Source organism: Hyaena hyaena, unplaced genomic scaffold (genome assembly GCF_003009895.1).
Source record: "Hyaena hyaena isolate Hyena2069 unplaced genomic scaffold, ASM300989v1 scaffold_572, whole genome shotgun sequence".
Taxonomy (NCBI): Eukaryota; Metazoa; Chordata; class Mammalia; order Carnivora; family Hyaenidae; genus Hyaena; species Hyaena hyaena.
In genome coordinates this window covers 441,234-454,905 of record NW_024081210.1, presented here as the reverse complement: position 1 = coordinate 454,905, position 13,672 = coordinate 441,234, and the positions used below count along the sequence as shown (strand labels likewise).

At 43.9% G+C, this 13,672-nt stretch overlaps 1 protein-coding gene across 2 annotated transcripts in view; it reads left to right on the top strand.

Moving 5' to 3' along the window:
• Positions 1-13,672, top strand: part of INVS (inversin) — a 165,222-nt gene that overhangs the window by 147,703 nt on the left and 3,847 nt on the right. Inside the window, exons 14-17 of one of the 2 annotated variants that reach the window (XM_039256576.1) lie at positions 1,279-1,389; positions 1,900-1,996; positions 12,573-12,802; positions 13,533-13,607. In XM_039256576.1, coding sequence (XP_039112507.1) covers positions 1,279-1,389; positions 1,900-1,996; positions 12,573-12,802; positions 13,533-13,607 — 513 coding nt within the window. Of the gene's footprint in view, positions 1-1,278; positions 1,997-12,572; positions 12,803-13,532; positions 13,608-13,672 lie in introns of both variants that reach the window. The other variant, XM_039256575.1, reaches the window with a different exon arrangement.

The following is a 13,672-nucleotide window of genomic DNA, read 5'->3' as shown; positions in this document are numbered from 1 at the left end:
CCTCCAGACCTTGAGGGAATGATTCCCCTCGGACGTATGGCCCCAATGCCTTGCTCATCTCTCTGTCGTTTACCTGATTCCCTTGTGTCTCAGCCCCATATTTTTCCTGACTTATTAGCTCTTTGATGCCTTCAGACAGGTGGTTTGTAATATTTTGTTAGGTTTTTCTATTGTCCTCAGTGGTGAGTATGCCTCAATTCTGCCATTCCAGAAGAAGTCCCCTCATTGCTTTTTAATTGAATCTAAAATATTTCATTTTAGATGCTGTATTTAGTTATTTTTCAAATAGGTCTAATCTTTTCTCATATTTTTAAATTATCTTGTGTATTTAATCAGTTCACGTGTGTGCGTATGTGTGCACACGTACGCTAAGTTCTCTTAGCTAAGTTCTTGCCAATCTAATACCGCTATTGTGTCTGTTAACTCATTCATGGTAGATTGTTTCCTTATGCATTTTGTAACTTTAGAGATGAAGTCCTTTGCAGAAGGACCCCTCTGTGTGGCCTCAGTTGAGGGAATGCCATGTTAAAGCAATATTGTGTTTGCTTCTACAAAGCATCCTGCACCACCATCTTGGTTCTTACTTTAATTTTTCCAACGGGTTGAGAATAAATGAATATGAAACCATGTGAGGCAGAGGACTTGGGTTTCTAATTCTCAAGGGAGACTCTTTCCCCCATCCGGAACCCAGGCTAAGACAACCTTGCTTATTGTTTCCCAGTGCTGGCAATTAGATTTTTTTTTTTTTAATCTGTACTATGATTTCCCAAAGGATTTGCCCCCTCAAGAGTCCTGGCTTCATGCAGGGTCGTGATCCTCGCTAACAGTCTGCCTGCAAGGCCTCATTTTCTGTCCTTGCCTGGATGTTAAAACACAGCCAGATATTTCATAAGACCAACTGTTGCCCACTCCACCACTACTATCTGCTCAGAGGACTGCTAGATCAGCTCAAATGCTTAACACCTTGGATTTTCGGTTTTCTCTTTATTTTTGGCCTCCGAAGGATTTCCTTTATTTTCTTGAAGGCACTATGGTGCTTGTAAAAGAGTGTTTATTGTATTTTAGTCAGCATTTCTAGGTTACTGTAATGGGAAAGATTGCAGGTTCTCTAACATTCCATTGCTAGAAATAGAAGTCGAACAATTTTTTCTATCACTACTATCATAGTGAAGCTATAGGACAAGTCTGAGTATTTTATGTGAAAAAATGAGCAGAATTGCCCTACTATGCAAGTTTGGGACAGTAAATATGCTTTCTTTTTTTCCTTATCTCCCCAAGAATCACCCAGAGAACAATCTAAAGGCCGATCTGCCTGTGTCCACTTCAGCCCCAGTGAAGGCAATGATGGAAACAGGCCTCCAGGAGTGTCCTCTGTTGAGAAGTCCAGAGGTGAGACAGTTGGCGAGCGGCGATGTGACAAGGGGAAAGGCTTCTTGAAGCAGCCCTCCTGCATCAGGGTGGCTGGGCCTGATGAGGAAGGAGGGGACCCCAGTGGGCCAGCTGCAAGCCTTCCACAGCAGGATGGCCACCGGAAGCCCAGCAGGCGGCAGGACCCAGCACCCAAAGCCAGATGTGCCTCCCAGAAAAGGCGCATTCGAGAGCTCAGAGGAGGAAGGGGCTCCCTGTCTGGTTCTAGCCAGCCTGGCAGTGCCAAGGGGGAGGTGGTCCACACTGGGCAGAATCCTCTCCACCATCGGACACCAAGAAACAAAGTGACACAGGCCAAGCTCGCAGGAGGCATCTACTCAGATTTGCCACAGAGCACAGAGGTGTTGAGGTCAGCAGTGAGGAAGTCGGGAACATCCACCCTGTCTGAGGACACTCGGCTATCCAAGGAGACTGATCCGGCACCTGGTCCCCTCTCCGGGCAGAGTGTCAGTATTGACCTTCTCCCCGTAGAGCTGCGGCTGCAGATAATCCACAGAGAAAGGAGCAGGAAAGAGCTGTTTCGCAAAAAGAACAAGGCGGCAGCTGTCATCCAGCGGGCCTGGAGAAGGTAGGACGATGGGGGCGCCACGGTGTCTCTGGCTCTGTGGCTGTCCTGCCGCTCCCAGCATGACACCCCCGGTCCTCGGTGGCATTTTCTAGTGAATTCCACGTGCTGGCACAACAAGGCCAATTTTACTGGACCTGCCCGTAAAACTCATTCCTGTGTAGGTCCTAGTTATTTACATTGGATAAGCTATTTGGGAGATGTTTTTGCCAAGAAAGGTAGGAAGTACCCAGGGTAGCCTGGTGTAAAGGAAAAAAGCCTCAGTGTGTAACCAGGAAGCCTGAGTTTCAGGTTTCTGACAAGTCATCTGACCTTGGGCAAATCACGTGGCCTCCCTGACCCTCAGTTTTCTCATCTGTAAAACAGGATTTAGTAATCGCTGCACCCACCCTGTTTATATGGCAGGCTGTTGAACGAGATGGTGTGCACTATGTAATTTCTAAAGCCCTACCCATGGTAGATACTTTATTTTTCTTTTTATGTTTTTACTACCCACAAATTAGTCATACCCCAAGTACCTAAGCCAGGGTGCATTTATGGTGGATTGAGTGGCCGAATGTTAAACATATTGCAAGAACCTGCGAGAGTACCTGCCAAGCTGGGAATGTGGGGTAGGTGCAAGGAGTAGTGGGTAGAGGAGAAATAACGGAGACAGATCCTTCCAGAGAGTAATCATGGGAGGACTGAAGGAGTCCTTTGCTACAAGGTTTTCGCGTATTTCATAGTCTCATTCATCTATCTGTAGGCCCCACTAGGGCCTAAATCTATACTAGGCCTTAGTAATGATCAGAGTCGGGGGAAGGGCTGCAGCCATCGCCCACAGCTGCGGGTCAGGTGTCCTCCATCTCCAGAGAGAGGAAGGTTGATGGAGGAACAATGCAAGCAAATCACTGAGAGCACAGGTGTGCCGCATGTCAACACCCCTGTCAGGAGATAAAAAGGGCGGAGAGACCCTAACGCTGGCAGAGGAGAAGGGTTAGCAGGGGGGAGGTTCCTGTGAGGTCCAGGGAGAGGCCTCAGGGGCTGTGGTGCCAAGGACTGCCTGGCCGGGAGCCGGGCAATCTGCTTCATGCTGGCACAGCTTTTGCTACAGTGGGTCCTCGTGTCCATTCCGGCTGCTGGTCTTATAAAGTCATCTTCTGCCTGAACCCCTTTGCTCTCCCAGCCGCCCCAGGAAGCTGGGACACGGTAGGGATCAGTGTCCCCATTTTTCAGGCAAGCAAATGGTCTCAGGAAAAAATGATTTGTCCTGGTGATACAGATCAGGCACTTGAAGCTCGGACTCCAGGGCCTTTCCCGTATGTTCTCAGTAAAGGCAGTGTTTGCGGTGGTCAGGATAACAGCGGCGGAGGCAGGCCTCACGCCCCTCACCTTAGAACAGGCGGGGAGAAAAGGGCTGCCTGGATGGTGCTCACACTCGTCAAGGTAATGTTGTTACAGGGGGATGTTGTTACTACTGTCATTAAGACTAGTACTTGGCATTTTTTAGGCACTTGTGCCAGATGCTGTTCTAAGTAGTTTTATGTATGTTAACTATTTTTTTTTTTAAATATGGAAAGCTCTTTAAGTGCCGGGCTGGCTTGAAGCTGCGGTAGTCTGCCTCTGAAGTCCTAGATGGGAACGGTCCTTGCTCCCCCTCCTAGGGGAGCTCTGCCAGGAGGTGCACTGGCTACCGTCCCAGAGGAACTTTTTAAGTATTTCAGCTGAAACCTGGGATCTAAACAAGCCAACAAGGTTTACCATATCAGGCCCCACAGCTGCTCTCTAGCTAAAATGCCTTCCAGTCAAACTGTTTCTTTGACTCCTTTGAAGAGTCAGAAGCTGACAGGTCCTGTCCGTAAGCGTCCATAGCAGCAAATGAGCTTTCAGTCATCCCCCCAGGAACAGTGGGCTCATAGTCTATAGGCCCATCTGGGGAGGCAATTACACAGGCCCTCTGGCTGCACCATTGTACAATTCTGAGACCTGGGACTTGGACTCCCAAAGGGATTGTGGGATGCTGCACATTGTGGGAAGTCACATGTCTGGCGACAGTAGAAACAGTCCCGTTGATTCTGTGATATAGCTTTGTGCATCTTCTATTTTAAGTACAGGAGCCCACAGCATTGTCCCGGAGCAGGGTATGGTGTCTGGGACCAAACCTAAGGAGCAATGAGGGGTGGGGTAGAGCACAGGGCTTGGGCACACAACTGCTCCACAAATGCAGACTATCATAGGAGACCTGTTGAGGACGGAGACAGGCAGACTGGGAAATGGGCAGGGATAGGGCGAGCTGAGTGAACCTTGGGCCCTGAGACCTGAGGCTTAGTCTTAACGTGTGAGTCTTCTTACCAATCAAGACTTTATTTTCAAAACTGAAGCTGGACCCTGGATGGTCTAAGTGAAGCCGGAAAGTTGCTGTGGCTAAGAGCAGTTGTGTTAAACGCTTCCATCTTATCTGAACATTTGTAACTACCTTCCTATCAGCTCTTCTCTAGCATGTTGTGAAGTTAATAAGCAAGGACGGGCTGGACCATAAGAGCCGTGAGCCGTGGGCTGAGAGGGATGACTGGGCATCTTAGGACTCTCAACAAACCAGAAGTGCTATTTTCCTTGAAAACAGAACAGAGGCTGCTACTCTGACCCCTGGCACCATCCTGTCATCTGGACAGACTCAAAAGTCTGCATACCGTAATCGATTAGGTGGAAGTTGTACACCATGAAAGCCAACACATGGGTTTCCCAGTGAGTTTTCTGCCCACAGAGTGGAGGGTGTGGAAGATCCCTGGTATCACAAACCAAAGAAGCTGAACTATGGAGCAGTACTGCCCCATTATCACCAGCTTTTCCCCATAGTTGGCTTTTTTGGAAATGTGATCTATATTCTAGTAGAGAGATGCCTGGTTTGGCATGGTACAGGAAAAAGAAGAATCATGAAGGTTGAGTGAAATCAGCCTTTAGGGCAAGAAAGGACTGTACCTAGGACCACAAAGAGCTTTTCAGCAGACCTCAGGAAGATGTCATTTCCCATTTGGTGTATCGTAAAGTCAGGCCTGGGGCCTGTTGCTTTCTGCAGCACTTTACAGGCTCACTAGTAATCAGCTACCAATCGGATAATAAGAGTGATGCAGGTTTCCTTGAGAGGCTCCAAAACAGCTGTGTTCACTAAGTTCAGTAAGAGTCCATGTGGGACAGACATCATCAAACAAACGTTAGCTGTAAAGAGAGCCATCATCCCCATGCCCCATAGCTCTGTCCCACTCCAGGCCCCACCCTGCAATAGAACGAACCTAGTAAAATACCGCTCGCTCTTTTGCCATCCTTTTTAAAAACCTCTGCCGATGCCTGCCAAGTACATAGCACAGATCAAAGACCTTGACAGTGTTTGGCTGTTGGGCCAGACGGCACCAAATATGAATGTTGGTCTCTCCTGGCTCTGGCTGTGAGACCTTCTTCAAGTTACTCAGCTTCTTTCCCCACCAGTTTTATTGAGCTATAACTGACACACAGCCTTGTAGAAGTTTAAGGTGTACAGCATAATGACTTGACTTACATATATGATTCATATGAAGTGATTACCACAATAAGTTTAGTTAACATCCATTATCTCAGGTAGATTTTAAAAAGCAGGAGAAAAACAATTTTTCCCTTGTGATGAGAACTTTGAGGATTTACTCTCAATAGCTTTCATATATACCATAAAGCAGTGTAAACTATAGTCATGATGTTATCAATATCCCCAGTACTTATTTATCTCATAACTGTAAGTTTGTATCTTTTTGTCATCTTCACCCAGTTCCTCCTCCCCTCACCCCCTGCCACTGGTAACCACAAATTTGATCTTTTAAGATTATACATATGAGTGAAATCATACAGTATTTGTCCTCGGACTTCACTTAGCATAATGCCCTCAAGGTCCATCCATGTTGGAAATGGCAGAATTTCCTTCTTTTTATGGCTAATACTCTACTGTATATATACACAGTTTCTTTATTGATTCAACCATGGGTGGACGCTTCCATGTTTTGGCTGTTGTAAACAATTCTAATGTGAACATGGATGCAGATATCTCAACATAATTTTTCATTTCCTTCTATATAAATCCCCAGAAGTGGAATTGACAAATCATATGGTAGTTCTATTTTTAATTCTTTGAGGAAAATCCATACTACTTCCCACAGTGGCCAAACCAATTTACTGTCCCACCAACATTGCACAAGGCTTCCATTTTCTGCACACCTTCACCAACAGTTGTTTTCTCTTTTGATAATGGCCATCCTAATAGGCATGATGTGATCTCATCGTGATTTTTATTTGAATTTCCCCTATGATTAATGATGTTGAGCACCTTCTGGTGTACCTGTTGGCCACTCATGTATCTTCTTTGGAAAAATGTCTATTCGGGTCCTTTGCCCCTTTTTATCAATGGATTATTTGGGGTTTTTTTGCTAGTTATAGGAGTTCTTTATATATGTTAGGTAATAACCTCTTATCAGATAGATGATTTGTAAGTATGTTTCCCCTTCCATAGTTGTTTTTATTTTGTTCATCATTTATTTTGCTTTGTTGAAGCTTTTTACTTTGTAGTCCTGCTTGTTTTTGTTGTTTGTGCTCTCAATGTCATATAAAAAAAAATCTGGTAACATATACTGTCAAGGAGCTTTTTTTCTCTGGGTTTTCTCTTAGGAATTTTTGGTTGTACATTAATGTCTTTTTAATCCATATCGAGTCTATTTTTGTGAGTGGTGTAAAATAGGGGTATAGTTTCATTCTTTTACATGTGAACATCCAATTCTTCTAGCACCATCTATAAAACAAATGCTCTTTTCTCCATGGAGTGTGCTTGGCTCCCTTGTCAAATATAGTTGACCGTATATGCATGGGTTTATTTGGTCTATGCATCTGTTTTTATGCTGGTACCATATTGTTTTGATTACTATAACTTTATTTTATTTATTCTTAAATAGTTTGTCAAGTTGGTTTCCATAGAACACCCAGTGCTCATCCCAACAAGTGCCCTCCTCCATGCCCATCACCTCCCTTCCCCTCTCCCCCACCCCCATCGGCCCTCAGTTTGTTCTCAGCATTCAAGAGTCTCTCATGGTTTGCCTCCCTCCCTCTCCCCAACTATTCTTCCCCTTCTTCTCCCTCATGGTCGTCCATGAAGTTCCTCCTAATCCACCTATATGTGCAAACATATGGTATCTGTCCTTCTCTGCCTGACTTATTTCGCTCAGCATAACACCCTCAAGGTCCATCCATGTTGCTACAAATGGCCAGACTTCATTCTTTCTCATTGCCATGTAGGATTCCATGGTATAGATAAACCACATCTTCTTGATCCATTTGTCAGTTGATGGACACTTAGGCTCTTTCCATGTTTTGGCTATTGTTGAGAGTGCTGCTATGAATATTGGGGTACATGTGCCCCTATGTATCAGCACTTCTGTATCCCTTGGATACAGCAGTGCTACTGCTGGGTCATACGGGAGTTCTATTGTTAATTTTCTGAGGAACCTCCACACTGTTTTCCATAGGGGCTGCACCAGTTTACATTCCCACCAACAGTGTAGGAGGGTGCCCGTTTCTCCACATCCTCACCAGCATCTAGTCTCCTGATCTAGTGTTCTGATTACTTTAACCTTATAATATAGCTTGAAATCAGGAAGTATACTTCTCCTTTTGTTGTTCTTTCTTGAGATTGCTTTGGCTATTTGGGGTCTTTTATGGTTCCGTATTTTATAATTATTTTTCCTACTTGTGTAAAAAAAATGCCATTGGAATCGAATGGGCATTTCACTGAATCTATAAAATGACTTTGGGTACTATGGATGTCATATTAATTCCTGCAATCAGAGCACAGAATATCTGTCTTCAACTTATTTCATCAATGCTTTGTACTTTACATTCAGTGTAGAGATTTTTCACTGCTTCAGTTGAATTTATTCCTATCTTACTGTTTTTGGTGCTGTTGTAAATGGGGTCATTTTATTACTTTTTCAGATGTTCATGTATGGAAATGCCACATATTTTTGTATGTTAGCTTTATATCCTGCAACTCTACAGAATTTGTTGATTAACTCCAACACTTTCTGGTGGAGTCCTTAAGTTTTTCTATATATAAAATCAATTGCAAAGAAAGAGTCACTTCTTCCTTTCCTTATGCAGTGCCTTTTCTTTGTCTTGCCTGACTGCTCTAGCTAGTGTCTCCAGTCCTGTGTTGAATAGGAGTTGTGAGTGGGTACCCTAATCTTGTTCCTATTCTCAGAGGAAAAGTTTTCAACTTTTCACCATTGAGTTTGATGTTAACTGTGGACTTGTCATATGTTGCCTTTATCATATTGAGGTACATTTCTTATGTACTTAGTTAAATTTTTACCATGAACAAATGTTGAATTTTGTAAAATGCTTTTTCTGCTTCTATTGAGGTAATTATGTTTTTCTTTCATTTATTAAAGTGATATAGCACATTGACTATATGGATTTTTAATAATTTTTTAATGTTAACTTTTTTTTGAGAGAGACAGAGCACAAGAAGGGGAGGGGTAGAGAGGGACACACAGAATCCGAAGCAGGCTCCAGGCTCTGAGCCATCAGCACTGAGCCCAACATGGGACTCGAACTCCGTCCCATGAGTTCAGCAAGATCATGACCTGAGCTGAAATCGGACACCCAACCAAGCTACCCAAGTGCCCCAACTTTATGTATTTTCTATTTCTTCTTGGTTCAGTCTTAGTTATGTTTCTAATAACTTCCATTATTTCTAGGTTGTCCAGTTTGTCATATAGTTCAGAATAGTGTCTTATAGTCCTTTGCCTTTCTACTGGGTATCAGTTGTAATATCTCCTTTTCCATCATATTTTGTTGACTTGGGTCATCTCTCTTTTTTGCTTTGGTTAGTCTAGCTAAAGGCTTGTCAATTTTATTTCTTTTCAAAGAACTCCTTGTTTTGTTAATCTTCTGTTGTTTTCCTGCTCCTATCTCTGTCTAATCTTTATTATTTCCTTCCTTCTATTAACCTTGGACTTAGTTTGTTCTTTTACTGCTTCCTTAAAGAGTAGGTTATCTGAGATCTTTCTTGCTCCTTAATGTAGGCACTTATTGCTATGAACTTCCCTCTTAAAACCATTGTTGCTGCATTCCATAAATTTTGTTGTTTTATTTCCATTGTCTAAAGATCCTTTATTTTCCCTTTGATTCATTCTTTGATTTTGGTTGCTCAGGAAAATGTTAATTTCATTTGTGAATTTTTCAGTTTTCCTCCCATTATGATTTCTAGTTTCATACCACTGTAGTTGTTACTTTTATTAAGTTTTTAAACCTGTTTATTTTGAGAGAGATTGAGAGGTTGTAGGCAGGAGAAGGTCAGAGGGAGAGAGAGAATCCCAAGCAGGCTCCATGTTGTCAGCACAGAGCCAGATGAGGGGGTCTATCTCCAAACTGTGAGAGTCTGACCTGAGTTGAAATCAAGAGTCAGATGCTTAACCAGCTAAGCCACCCAGGCACCTCTTAAGTTTTTAAACTTTTAAAAGTATATAATGCACAAAAATTCCACATTCTGACTATGTTTACTATTATCAGTGAGTTTTGGACTGCCTTAAGTATTTATGATGTTAACTCGCATCCTTTTACTTCCAGAGAATTTCCTTTAGCATTTCTTACAAGGAAGGTCTAGTAAGATTATGAACTCCTTCAGCTTTAGTTTGTTCTTTACCGCTTTAATTTCTAAAGGATAGTTTTGCCAGCTATAAATCTCTTAATTGACAGTTTTTTCCTTTAATATTTTGAATATATCATCCTATTCTCTCCTGGCTTGAAAAATTTTTGTTGAAAAACGAATTCATAGTTTTATGGGAGTTCTTACATCTATAACTTGTGTATTTCAACATTAGACTTTTAACAGTGTAATGTGTCTAAGGGTAGCACTAATTCAGATTGTATTTAGAGTCCTTTGGGCTTCATGGATCTCAATGTCCATTTCTCTCTCCAAGTCTGGGAAACTTTCAGCTATTACTGCTTTAAATATATTTTCTGTCCCATTCTCTCTCCTCAAATTCCCATAATGAGGTTGTTTCTCTTTAGCATGCCCTCGAAGTCCCACATACTTTCTTCACTTTTTCATTTTTTCTTTTGCCCCTCTGACTAGATCATTTTAAATACCCTGTTTTCTAAGTCACAGATTCTACATGGTCAAGTCTGCTTTTGAAGCTCTCTATTGAATTCTTCAGTTCAGACACTATTTTTCAGCCCCGGGGTTTATCTCCCCCACCCCCGGTTTTTCTTTGTTGAATTTTTGTTTTGTTCATGCATTCTTTTGCTAATTTCATTTAGTTGTCTGTGCATTTTTGTAATTCACCAAACTTTTTTAAAGAATTATTCTGAATTGCTTGTAGAATAGTTCACAGATATCGATTTTTTAAGAATATTTTTAACGCTTTATTTAGATTTTTGAGAGAGAGAGAGAGATGGGGAGGGGCAGAGAGGGAGGGAGACACAGAATCGGAAGCAGGCTCCAGACTCTGAACTGTCCTCACAGAGCTTGATGTGGGGCTTGAACTCACAAACCAAAAGATCATGACCTGAGCCGAAGTCAGATGCTTAACCAACTGAGCCACCCCGATGCCCCTCACAGATGTTTCTTTACAGTCACCAGAACTTTATTAATTTCTGATGTTGCTATCTGAACATTTGAATAAGTGGTCTACTCTTCACAGGTTTGCTTTAGCCAAGAGTTCTTCATCAGGAAGCTCAGTTTGGGCTTGACATGTCTACTAGTAACATCCTTCGGCAGGTGGAACTTGCTATTAGGGCCATCTGTTTTGGGGCAGGGCAAGCTCTCAGGTTGTGGCGGGTGGGGTGGGGATGCTGCTAGCTGGAACAGTTGGATAGGACTGCTGGGTTTGTTCTCTGCCCAAGCAAGGCTTTAGGATGGGCTGTGCAGTTCCCTGGGTTTTCTAGTCAGGCTTACTAGTAGGTGGGGCTATGAAGTCACTTCCTTGAACTGGCAGAGCAGCAGGACAGGCCCTGGGGGTCTGCACAGCTTTGGGGAGTCAAGTCAGACGAGATTGTACACTGAGTTCCCTGGCCAGATGGGGCCACCAGTTTTGCAGTGCAGACAGGAATAGAACCAGGGTGTGCTTCCTGTTCAAGTGCTGCTGTTAAGAAGGGCTCTGGCTGGGCTACACAGCTTCCTGTGTGGTCTGGCTAGGTTTCCTGGTCAGATGGGCTGAAGCCTCTATTCAGCAATTGCTAGAGCTATGGATTACTTTCCCTGCTCATGGAGAGCAGGAGAACCAGCTCCAAGGCCTAAAAAGTTCTTTGCGGCTTACTCAAGGTGGCCTGCACCCCAAGTTCCCTGGCTATACAGGGCCACTGTCTTTGCTTTGCAGATAATCAGCTCTGCCTGCTGTACCTCTCCAGATGTCCTGGCCAGACTTTAGTGTGGCAGGACCAGAAGCTACACTCATATGTGGGCCAGGTTATGCCTCAGCTCCCCTGCCTGAGCTGAAGCCAACCTGACTCCAGGGTTGACAAGGCTCTTTAAGTACCTCATTCAGTTACCCTGCTGAGTTCCCTGGTCAGACTGCACTTGTTTTGGCTCTGCAGATGAACAAAATTAAAGATTGGGACTACTACTTGGCCACTGCAGGTAGGAACTTGGTATGCCAAGATCCAGATACTGTTTGCTGCAAGCCCCTACCTTCTCCATCAGACTCCCAGTGGTCAAGCCCCAGATTCCCTGGCAATCCCCATGGGTTGAGACTAGAGTATGGGTTCCCAAGAAGTGACCTTCAATGCGAGGGGTGCTGGATTCCCCTTTCCCATTTGAGGAACCATAGGCTAAAGACATTTTGGTGTGGTGATACACCAGCCTGGTGGAAGGGTAGTGCAGTCAGCATGTAGCTGTTCCTTCTATCCCAATGCAGTCTGTCTTGGCCTCTGTGGTGCAAGGGGCTGCAGCCTGTCTCCCGTGTTCTAAGAGTTTCTCAGTGGTGTCTTATCCATGAATAGTTCTTAGTTGTTGTTCTCATAAGGGGAAGTAAAGTTAGGAGCAACCTCTGTTGCCATCTACCCATCCTTTATCAGACTCCTATGACTCCTATGTCTGCCTCATGGATTTATTTTCATCTAAATCATAAGGAATGTGCCTGATATGTAACATATGTAACAGGCTCTGAACACATGTTGGCTTTTTCCAGTGTAGCCTAGCATTCCATCACCAAATACACACTGCTTCATACACCTCTCACAAGTATCAGTCTTATAAAGCCTTACCCAACCACCACGAATTATCAAGTCTCACATGCTCTCATGCCATCTAGCTCCTCAGTCTTACACAGTACTTCTCATTTGTTTACACATTGGCCCAACCCACCCTGAGGGCAGACTCATCTGATTGATTCCTAGTACAGGAACTGTTTGATTAAAAAAAAAAAGAAAAAAAATTCAACATTAAACATACTGCTACTTCAAATTAGGAATGGGAGCTTAAATGAATCTCCCAGCTCAGCAAATACTCTTCCTATAGCTTCTAGAAACCCTAAGGAGACTTTCTCAGTACTGTGATCTTAAAGCCTCTCCTCTCTTCTGACCTCACCAGCTACCAGCTTAGGAAGCACCTGTCCTACCTCTTGCACATGAAGCAGCTTGGAACCAGAGATGTGGACAGATGGAACCGAGAGTGCCTGGCGTTGCTGCTCCAAGTTTGGAGGAAAGAGCTGGAACTAACCCCCCAAAAGGCCACTGCAGTAAACAGGACCACAAAGAGTTCATCCAAAGGCAGCTCAGGCACCAAGTCCACCAGGCACTTAGTACTCAAGCAAATCTATGGTAAGTATCCTTCTGGGCACTTTCTAGTCGATAACAAGCACCCCCAGAGTGTTGCACCAGAATCTGAAATGAGATTTAACTACACCGGGCAAACCTCCACTGATCTTACTTCAAGCATCAGGAGAATTCTCAGCACACATTTAATGCCTCCCCTCCAGCAATTCTAGTTCAGGGTTGGTTTAATGATGCATTTTGGCATCTCAATCAAGAGGTCTTCTGCTGGCCTTCATTACCCTTTAAACCCCTCCAGACCACTGCTTGGGACTTCCCCTTACATTACCCATTTGGATGGCTCCAGGAGCAGGAACACTCTACTCTGTCTGCCTCACTTTGACCTTCCTTATGCTAAGATAGTACAAGGCTGCCCATCTGTGGGAATGCCCTAGACCCATGCACAATAGTAAATACTTGCTCAGCAGATGACTGCTTTAAGTTGGAACATTTTCAGCTCTGGAAAGAATCATCCAAGTAAAGTCAGCAGAGTACAAGCCTAGACAGCTCCCCAAAAGAAAAAAAGTTGAGTCAAGGCACCTTTAGAAACAGATCTGCAGCCCAGGCAGCAAAATCTCAGGACTTTACTCTGGGCCTACATGGTATTTCCACAGCATACTTAATTTCTCTTGGCAGATACCAACAAGTTCAAGCCTCTACCTCAATAAGGAACTTAAAACTTGGTTAGGCCACAGCTAACCATGGTCAGAGAGAAATGGTCACTGTTGGTTGATTTCAGGTTGTTCTCAAGAAGGGAAAGTACCTCATCCCACAAGATCTTCCAAAGCCCATTCCGTGCTGCGCCTCAATTCAGGTAAGGTAGCCAGTGCACTGGCAAAGCAGATTGGGGAGACAATTTGGGGAAGCATTTGCCTTTTT